The sequence below is a fragment of the Galeopterus variegatus genome, unplaced genomic scaffold (assembly GCF_000696425.1).
Source record: "Galeopterus variegatus unplaced genomic scaffold, G_variegatus-3.0.2 Scaffold2561, whole genome shotgun sequence".
Taxonomy (NCBI): Eukaryota; Metazoa; Chordata; class Mammalia; order Dermoptera; family Cynocephalidae; genus Galeopterus; species Galeopterus variegatus.
This window is the reverse complement of record NW_007728672.1, coordinates 90,617-100,502: the sequence shown is the minus strand read 5'-3', so window position 1 is coordinate 100,502 and position 9,886 is coordinate 90,617. Positions and strand designations below refer to the sequence as shown.

The 9,886-nt window shown below is 44.1% G+C and overlaps 2 protein-coding genes across 6 annotated transcripts in view; one reads left to right on the top strand and one right to left on the bottom strand.

The window, feature by feature from the left end:
* The first annotated feature begins 639 nt into the window (after positions 1-639).
* Positions 640-8,752, top strand: AIMP2 (aminoacyl tRNA synthetase complex-interacting multifunctional protein 2). Of its 2 annotated transcripts, none has more exons than XM_008582296.1 (4): positions 640-887; positions 4,952-5,158; positions 7,066-7,297; positions 8,226-8,752. In XM_008582296.1, the coding sequence occupies exons 1-4, from the start codon at positions 753-755 to the stop codon at positions 8,612-8,614; spliced, it is 963 nt and encodes a 320-aa protein (XP_008580518.1). In that variant the 5' UTR covers positions 640-752; the 3' UTR covers positions 8,615-8,752. The 2 variants fall into 2 exon arrangements, with proteins under 2 accessions (XP_008580518.1, XP_008580519.1); XM_008582297.1 differs by having other exon boundaries at positions 667-767; positions 8,226-8,751.
* A 674-nt stretch (positions 8,753-9,426) lies between these two features.
* Positions 9,427-9,886, bottom strand: part of EIF2AK1 (eukaryotic translation initiation factor 2-alpha kinase 1) — a 33,720-nt gene continuing 33,260 nt past the window's right edge. For all 4 annotated transcript variants that reach the window (XM_008582299.1, XM_008582300.1, XM_008582302.1 and 1 more), the window contains exon 15: positions 9,427-9,801. In XM_008582299.1, coding sequence (XP_008580521.1) covers positions 9,670-9,801 — 132 coding nt within the window. In that variant the 3' untranslated portion in view covers positions 9,427-9,669. The remainder of the gene's footprint in view (positions 9,802-9,886) is intronic.

Sequence of the window (9,886 nt, the reverse complement as noted above, 5' to 3'; positions counted from 1 at the left end):
AGAGAGAAAAAGAGAGAGGGAGAGAGAGAGAGAGAGAGAGAGAGAGAGAGAGAGAGAGACCAGGTAAAAAAGGAAATGAATTCAGTCTACGGCTACTGCATGGTCCGGCTTCAAGACCACGGCCCTTTGACGGGCCGGGCAGGGCCTGCCTGGCAGCGGGCCGAATCCCCCCGCCCGCAGCCCGAGTACACGGAGAGGGGCTCGACCCTGACCCCAAAGCACACCCAAAGGGGACCGGCTCAGGGAGGAGCTGAGGGTGCCGCTCCGCGGTCTCCACGCCGCGGGCCCGCCACGCGCCTCGGTCATTTTCCCCTCCTTTCTAGGGAGCTGGAACACCGCGGGCCTTAGAGAAGACGACTGCGAGGAGAGACCGCAAGCCCCGCTCACCTCGGGCCGGCCTCTAGCTCCATGGACGCGAACCCGACCCGCCTCCTCGTCTGCGGGAGAATTCCCGCCCGGGCTCCCACAAGGGCCCCGCCTTCCGGCTGCCCATTGGCTGCTTTTGACACTGTGTCCCGCCCTTTCCCGGCGGGGCGGCAAACGCTTCCCACATCTCCTTCTCGCTGATTGGTTGTGTCAAAGGTTGAGTTCGTGACGTCAGAGAGTCCGGGCCAATTAGAGAGCACGGGCTGCGTTTTCCCGAACGCCCTCAACAGGGTCAGGAAGGCAGTGTGCGTAGTCCGTCGTGGCCTAGGACGGTTTCTGAGCGTTCGTGTCCGTCGCCCGCTGCCTTCCTTCCTTGGGTTCCAGCGATGCCGATGTACCAGGTAAAGCCCTATCACGGGGGCGCCGCGCCTCTCCGTGTAGAGCTTCCCACCTGCATGTACCGGCTCCCCAACGTGCACGCCAGGACCGGAGGCGCAGCGCCCGACTCGGGCCACGTGCAGGTAGGAGAGCCTGGCCCCTCCCAGCGCGCAGGCGCGGTGGCCGGCATCTGACTCGGGTCCCGCTCAGCTGGGCGGGTGGTCCTCACCCGGCTCGGACCGTCTTTGGGTTTGCGGTCAGGGGGTCAGCTCCACCCCGCCAACGTGCGCCAGCTGGCCAACGAGCCGCCCTTTTATCTATCAAAAGATCTTTTTTTTTTTTTCCGCATATAGCTAAACTTTATTACGCAGTTTTACCCACAGAAAAGTGAATAACACGTCAGTGCTCATTTTAAGGAATTACAAAGCGAACCCCAGGATCACCACCAACCTTGTTTGACACGTTGTCGGCTCTCCACCCTTCCCACTTAATAACTGCCCCTCAAAGGTCCTGACTTTTATGGTAATTCTGTCCTGCTTTTCTCTGATTTTGTCAATTAAGTATGCTTCCCTAAACAGTATGGTCTTGAAAAAAGTGGAAGAATTCGATATGTGTTGTGTTGCTTTGGCTGCTGCTTTGTAGACTTGGTTTTCAGAATCATTTTGTTGCGAGTAACAACAAAGTATTCATTTTCTCTGCAGTCTACTGGTCATTGACTGTATCACCATTATTTATCCATCTTACTACTTATGATGCTGGGTTTTCCATTTTATGTTATTATGAATAATTCTGCAGTAATAATTTTTATACACAAGCAGGCATAGGGTATATACAAAGCAATGAGATTGCTGGCTCAGTGGGCATGTCTGTCTTCCACTTTACTAGATAGTTTTCCAAAGTGATTATACCGGTTTATGCTCTCACCAGCAGTGTAATACGAATTCCTGATGTTCGCACCCTTCCCAAAGCTGGTAGGCATGCTAATCTTAGGTATCCTAATGTCTGTATTCTAATGTAGGTAATCTAATGTAGTTTTAGTTTCGGTTTCTCCCATATCTAAGTAAGTTGAGCACCTTTTCATGTTTACTGGCCATTTTGATTGCCTCTTTTGTACTGCATGTGTTCAAGTCTTTCACTCTTTTTTTAATTGCAAATACACATCTTACGTTTCTAACAGGAGAAACATTCTGTCCATTCTGGCAGAAGATGGGTGAATAGATAACTTTTGTGGTCTGTTTTCCATTGCATGTTATCCTTCACTTCGTTTTAATGGCTTTCTGCCTAGATTGCTAGGTTGGTTTGAAACTGAAATTGAAACTGTTCTCTCACTACAGAGCCAAGACAAAAATAGCAGACATGATTCAATTGTCCCTTCTACTATAGACTGCCATAGAGACATGGCCTAGTGCCCCATCAACTGCATAAACCCATGGAACCAAAAAGAAAACCTAGAGTGGAGAAAGTCACATTTCATTTAAGGGCAATTTGTTTTTGGTTTTGTTTTTCTGTTTTTTAAGTCTGCTACTGCCTAACTTCCTTTGGGCTTTTTTCTGTGAACTTCTAACTGAGAAGACACACAATCCACTCTTCTGACAATTTCTCTAGCAGATGATAATAACGTGGATAGACAAATAATTAGAAATCAAGAATGAATATCCAGATGTATTAGTTTGTTGCTTATAACATAAATACCTGGAACTGGGTGATTTATGAGAAAACAAAATTTATTGTTTACAGTTTCAGAGACTGGGAAGTCCAAAGTCCAGGGACACACCTGGCGAGGGTCTTGGTGGTGGTGCCAGTGACCCAGGGGTCTCACATGGCAGAAAATGGCAGAGCAGAGAGAGTTCCTCACGCACTCTCCTTTTAAAGCCCCCAGAAACACAATCCTGACCACTATTATTAATCCATTCACTTTGGCATGGTCCTATATAATCTAATCACATTTTCAAGGCCCATAATTCAATTACCATAATAGGATTTCCCACTCTCTTTAACATTGTCACAGTGGGGGTCAAAATTTGGGGAGACACTCAATCCAAGGCACCAGGGTAATTGAGAGCAACACAAACAATAGGTTCCTAAATATATATAAAACAAATGGGTAAACATAATATACCAAGTCACAGATGCTGAGGAGGTGAAGCAGACCTTGAGCTTTTTGGCATTGCGAGATCAAGAGGGGCTAGATCAAGCTATGCTCAGGGCTCATAAATCACAGGCCACTTTACATATGCAGTACTCACTTCAGACACACTTCAGAGTTGACTGAGTTTTGAATCCAGTAGATGCTTTTTTGGCCCTAGTCGGACAGGCATCTTACTCCCATTCATGGAAATGAGCAAGGCTGTGCACAAACAATGCACAGAAACAGGCTGGTTAAAAAAGATTGGAGATATTGCTCAGGAGAACTGTCATTGATTAAATAAGATGTTACACAGGTGGTAGCCCTACCTGTCGCACTTCTTGGGTTCAGACTTATTTCCAGTTAGCATCTATTTATTTAATTGGCATACTGAACTCTTAATTCTTTGCTCCGCCCAGAAGTCACTTCCATTTCTTTGTTTGATCTTAAACAAGAGCAGCAGGCTAGGAGAGGTGAAAAAGTGGTGATGAAGCTCTAGGGTAAATAGGAGTTAACCAGGTAAGAGGGAAGGAGTGTTGCAGATAGAGGGAACAGCATGGGTAAAAATCCTGTGGTAGCAGGGAGTGTGGTGTTTTAGGAACTCAAAGGACAGCATGGCCATTGTGCAGAGCAAGGGAGAGAATTATGTGAGCTGAGGTAGCCAGAGGCCAAACCATACAAGGTATTTATTTAGCCATGCTAAGTGTTTTAACATTTTATCCTAAGAGCTCAAGAGGTTAGCAAGTGGCCAGGGGAGATGGTTTACAAGATCTGAGTATTTTTTTTTAAATCTCTATGGCTGCCATCTTAAGGGTTGGATTGGAGGAGTGGGACCAGAATGGGTACAAGGTGAACAGTTGAGAAATAGGCCTGGTGAAAAATGGTGGCCTGGCCTTGGGTAATGACAATGGAGGCATGCTTAGAAGTGGTGGATTACAGGGGCCGGCCTGGTGGCGCACTGCTATAGTGCGCCGCTTGGGAAGCTCGGTGGCACTCCCACTGAGGGTTCGGATCCCACATACAGACCGGTTCCCGCTCACTGGCTGAGCGAGGCGTGGGAGCAACACCGAGGGCCGGTCCGGTGCGGGGGCGACACTGAGGGTTGCGATCCGTTGCCGGACACGGAAAAAGACAAAAAAAAAAAAAAAAAATAGAAGTGGTGGATTACAGAAATAGTTGGGAAGTAAAATTGATAGCACATAGTAATAAATTGGATCTGTAAGAGAGAGAGGTGTTTTGAGTTACTAGTGGAGGAACACGTGTTCCTAAGAACATTGACCTTGCCCACACACAGACGTGAGCAAGTATTCCTTCTGCACTCCCATCGCATCATGAGTACATGTTTATAATAAACTCAAGGACACTGCCATATTCTTGACTCTCATGTTAGTTATGAGCATTTTCTTCATCTTTAATGTGTTTATTATCTCAACTCAGATTATCTGTTGTGAGATTTATCAATCTGGAAATGGGTTGTACAGTGTGATTTTTATTGGGAGGTTTTTTGTTACTGCTTTATAAAGTAAATCTGTAGAGTTTGAGATTTATTTACTATGTGTCAGATGCTATAGTAGGCAAGAATGCAGATTCAGTGCATAAAGGATGTCAGTGTTCCCTGTTCATGTAGTTATACATTTCAGCAGTGGAAAAGTTCTAGGTGATTCTTTTAGAATTCATGTTTATTTTCTACCGTTCTGTGTTGTTAGACTAAATTACCTGAAACAGGAATCATACAATTCCAAAATGGCTTGCAGGCACAAAGTTTTTTACTTGTTTTAAAGCATTTGTGGATCGAGTCATAGGGACCAATTTGACCGTGGAGGGAAATGAGATGATTCTGCTACTTCATTTTAATGTCAGTGTTTTAAAGGGTGGGAGGTTTGGTGAATGCATGGAACAAAGCAAAACAAGTGATCAAATTTAAACAGACTGCTTTGCGGGGCTGGCCAGTTAGCTCAGTTGATTAGAGTGTAGTGCTGATAACACCAAGGTCCAGGGTTTGATCCCTGTATTGGCCAGCTGCCAAAAAAAAAAAAAAAGGCTACTATTAGGAAGTGAACACTTGGATGTTTGTTTGTTTAGGAAGAGTCTGACCCATCTCTGCAAGCTTTGGAGTCCCGCCAAGATGATATTTTAAACCGTTTGTATGAGCTGAAAGCTGCAGTTGATGGTCTCTCCAAAATGATTCAAACACCAGATGCGGACTTGGATGTAACCAACATAATCCAAGCTGATGAGCCTACTACTTTAACAACCAATGCATTGGACTTGAACTCAGTGCTTGGAAAGGTAAGTTCATTTTGCGAGTTGAGAGACATCAGTGTGTGCTGGGTGGTTGTTAAGTGTTGGAAAATTGTGCTACTATGGGTAAAGCCTTGGCTTTCTAGTTTTCAGAGGTGGAGTAAAGAGCATTTTTTTTCTCCTCTAAATGATGCTGCCTTTGCATAGAACAGATTGGCAAGATATGAGTGAAGCCAAAACAAGCTTAAAAAGCCTCTCCTCTGCTTCTCAGACCAAGTGAAGGAGGAAGATCTTTAGACAGAGAAGGGAGTGAAGAGCTACAGCCTCCAATCACTGGAGAAACTCATGAGAAACGAGATCTCAGCTCGTTTGCTTAGTGACTCTCAGAGGTTCAGAAGCAACCCTGGCTGTTTTTCAGAATAGCCAGACTTTCAAAGCCTTGGCTGCTCAGGCACAAAAATCCCACCAATCCTTTTGAAACATACTACTAAAAATAGTCACAGTCTCACATTTCAAACATATCTTGCTTCAATTCAGCTTGCCATATTAACAGTAAGTTGTATCAGCTAGCTTTCATGATTGAAATTTATAAGCTTCAGTTAACTTAGGGGACAGTCTGATACATAAGGAATATATTATTTGTTGCAAAGTGATATTTATTTGAGGATGCAAAAGGGTTTGACCCGAGAATGCCTGCTAAACTCTCCCCTAGAATTGGTGATAGAATGATACTACTTAATGACCTAAAAAGAAGCAAGGTTGCAATGTCATGCCTAGGGCTCAGTTTTTGGATATCTTAATACCTCTGCATTCGTGTACTCATGCAGTACATGTTTACATGCACTGAGGACTCCAACGAGGCCCCCAGGGAGCCAGAGCCTTGTGGATGAGTCAATGAGCATGCACAACAGTGCCAGTGATTTTTCATGGTGCTGGAGGGCTTCTCAGAGCACATCGTGCTCAAGATCAAGCTTGATACCTCAGATGGCACAGTGTCAAGTAATGCAATACACTCAGGAAACTGCAAAGCATTCAGCGTAGCTTGATGTGCAGGACATTAGTCCCAGTGGCAGGCTGTGCACAGAAATCCAAGTAATTTGGCCATGATTGTTTACAAGTTACATTCATCATTAAGAGTGAAAGTACAGAAATAAAGTCTTCATCTAAAAAGGCTATGTTTTGGCACTTTAGTTAACACCTAGTGTTTTAGACTCTCCCTACCCCTCATTATCAATGATCTCTTGAGCCAAGACCCTTTTTCAAGGGGCTCTTCATTGAAACATCTTGATGAACACAAATTGATGTAAAAACGGTATCCTTTCAGGTAGCTGAAAGATTCGATGGCTGAGGTAATTCCAAGTGTGATTATTTATTTATTTATTTTTTTGTCTTTTTCCGTGTCCGGCAACGGATCGCAACCCTCAGTGTCGCCCCCGTACCAGACCGAGACCAGCAACGGGATCGCAACCCTCGGCGTTGCTCCCATGCCTCGCTCAGCCAGTGAGCGGGAACCGGTCTGCATGTGGGATCCGAACCCTCGGCGGGAGCGCCACCACGCTTCCCAAGCGGTGCACTACAGCAGTGCGCCACCGGGCCGGCCCCCAAGTGTGATTTTTTTAAACTTAGTTTTATCTCAGAGGTAAAAGAGACAGAAGTGTCCTGAATGTTGTTTTATTAATTTGACAGTAAAGTCAACTTTTTATTTGTGGGGAGCCAGCAGTGTAGGGGTTAAGGGGGTAGAGTCAGTTCATATCCCAGCTCCACTTCTTGCTGAGTGACCTTGGATATGTTACCTACCTCCCCAGGACTGAAGTTTTCTCAGCTGTAACATGTGGATCATAATAGTACCTTCATGGGAGTCAAGGATTCAATTAAATAACTCTGGCTAAGTTCTTAGAATAGTTATGCACCCTCAATTGCTGTTATTTGCTACCTTGCTTTGGTCTTTCTCCCAGGATTACGGGGCACTGAAAGACATCGTGATCAATGCAAACCCGGCCTCCCCTCCCCTCTCCCTGCTTGTACTGCACAGGCTGCTCTGTGACCACTACAGGGTCCTGTCTGCAGTGCACACCCACTCATCAGTCAGAAGCGTGCCTGAAAACCTTCTCAAGTGCTTTGGAGAGCAGACTAAAAAACAGCCCCGTCATGAATATCAGCTGGGCTTTACTTTAATTTGGAAGAATGGTAAGTAGGTGGTCTTGGTTAAACTTATATGCTATATGATGAGACACACATCGTGTTTCTGATAAGAGGCAGCAAGGGGCTGGGACATTTTATGGCGTACAGATTCTGTAGCTATTTGCCATCGAGTCAAATCATTTCAAAATGTAGAAAGCTTGTGAGGTAGTTCTAGGAGAAGAGATGAATCTTGGTGCAAAGATGTTCTCGTTCCTCTGGGAAGGTCAGGGTTTCTGAGTGAAACACAATTTTAGGGGGGGATTCTGAGCGTTGGAGGAAAGAGATCCTGTCCAACCAGGCAGCATGGAGTAGAGGCTGTTGCAGCCGTCTGATCCTCACATTCTAAATCTGATCATTCCAGGGACACAGAAGTTATCTCTTCATATGACCATAAAAGGATAGCAGAATACAAGTGTACTTCAAAAAGTTCGTGGAAAATGGAATTAAAATGTAGATCTCCCATGAACTTTTTGAAGACCCCTCATATCATTTATTCATTATTCTAATGATGTATTGTATGTCTCTCCTGGCTAAGTTTATAAAAAGGGAAGGGAGTTAATATCCTTCATCCAGTAATGCTTTAAATGCCCTCAGCTCCACATATGTAGAGTGATTCTGGGGGCACAGAGTTCCCAGCCTGGGAGATGGGACTCCTGGCTTCCAGTTCTTGCCTCCAAATCCTTAGGCAACGGGGGTTGGAGGTCCTTTCTAGCTTGACAGTTGTCATGATCAAATACCAGAGAGGTTACTTTTTTACCATATAATTGGTACTTAAACCCTTCTGAATATTAAAACTTTTGGAGATAGCCTAAAAATGTTATTTTTTAAAATTTCCCTTGTCATCAGTTCATGATTATTAGTGACTTCCCCTTTCCACATTGCACAAGTACTTCCCTCTTGTTGATGCTACATGCAGTGTTTTTTTTCTTTTCAGTGCCAAAGACTCAGATGAAGTTCAGCGTCCAGACGATGTGCCCCATCGAAGGAGAAGGGAACATTGCACGTTTTTTGTTCTCTCTGTTTGGTCAGAAGCATAATGCTGTCAATTTAACCCTTATAGATAGCTGGGTAGATATCGCTGTCTTTCAGTTAAAAGAGGGAGGCAGTAAAGAAAAAGCTGCTGTTTTCCGATCCATGAACTCTGCTCTTGGGAAGAGCCCTTGGCTGGTTGGGAATGAACTCACCGTGGCAGATGTCGTGCTGTGGTCTGTGCTCCAGCAGATGGGAGACTGCAGTGCAGCAGTGCCAGCCAACGTGCAGAGGTGGATGAGGTCATGTGAAAACCTGGCTCCTTTCAACACTGCCCTCAAGCTGCTTAAGTGAACTTCAGTAACAGTTTAAAGAGTCTAGATTTTAAGAATGGTGCTGTTTCATGCCTATTGTCAGTAAAGGGACTTGTGCTAGAATCAGTCTTTTTATTTAGGCCAATTGTCAAGTATCAATAAATATATCATATACTTTCTAGTTTCATTTTATTTAAAATTCAGCAAAATCATGTGCAATATACCATCATGACTGACAACTATGTGGCAGGCACTTTGTGGGACACAAAAATGAATATATCAGATTGCTGCCTTTGAGGAATGTACAGATTGGTTGGGGACTTGAGTGCTATATAAAGGAAAAAGTACCGTGAGAACAGTGCAGGGCAAAGACAGAAAAGATGATATCTGAGCTGCTCTGAGATCATTTTGGGGTCAAGAAGTACAAAGCTTTGCAGGGGCATGGTTTTGGAGTGATGCTAAGGTAAAGGTGGGGAGAAAAGAAATGGAGGTTGGTGCTAATTGAACTTTTATCTTAGAGGCAGCAGAGCCAGCAGAAGTTTTTGAGCAAAGCAACGAACTGTCAGGTGCCTTTCTGGTAATTAACAGCAGTGTGAAAGGGTTGGGAAGACTGGCAGCTGTCAAAACTGAAACAGTCCAGTTAGTGTGCAGGCCTGATCTTAGACAGTGATAGGAGTGGGGAGCACACTTCCATTTCTGCAGTAGAACCTTCTAAAGGAGGACTAGATGGTCAACAGGCAGAGTTTAAGAGAAAGAATAATTGAGGTGATATCTAGGTTTTTAGTTTCAGAGGCTGGATGGATGGTAATATTTAAGTAGAAATTTCAGGAATAGGACCTTGTAGGACAGGAGAGAGAGCCAAATAGGATTAATTTAGAGCAGTCTTAAGTTCAAGATGCTAGATCATGAGAGAACTACTTAAGGAAAAAGCAGTTTGGGAGTACATTTACAACTTTAAGAAGTCTTGTACAGGCTTACTAAATACAATTAAGAACTACACCATCTATACCCTATAAAGATTGAAAATTTACATTCCAGTTGGCTATTTTAAGAGTTTGAGTACAATTTCACATTACTGATACAGCCTAATTAAGGCTAGATAGGTACACCTTCATCTTTCATGTCATCTTTAACCCGTTTGTCCTGAGAAAGGAGGCTTAGTTGCTTCTTAAGTTCTTCAATTTCTTTTTCTTGTTCTATTATCTTCCTTTGTAGGGTGAGATTAACCTGTCAAGAGAAAATTTTAAGCTCCATTAAAATGGCTACTTCCCTTTTTTTTTTTTTTTAAAAAAAAAAAATGAACCGGAAAGGG

Bases quoted from the DNA above. Each gene is read 5' to 3' on its own strand.
- AIMP2 (XM_008582296.1), top strand. From the start codon at position 753: ATGCCGATGTACCAGGTAAAGCCCTATCACGGGGGCGCCGCGCCTCTC. The intron at 888-4,951 runs GTAGGAGAGCCT...TTGTTTGTTTAG, and splicing joins CCGACTCGGGCCACGTGCAG to GAAGAGTCTGACCCATCTCT. The intron at 7,298-8,225 runs GTAAGTAGGTGG...TTTTCTTTTCAG, and splicing joins TACTTTAATTTGGAAGAATG to TGCCAAAGACTCAGATGAAG.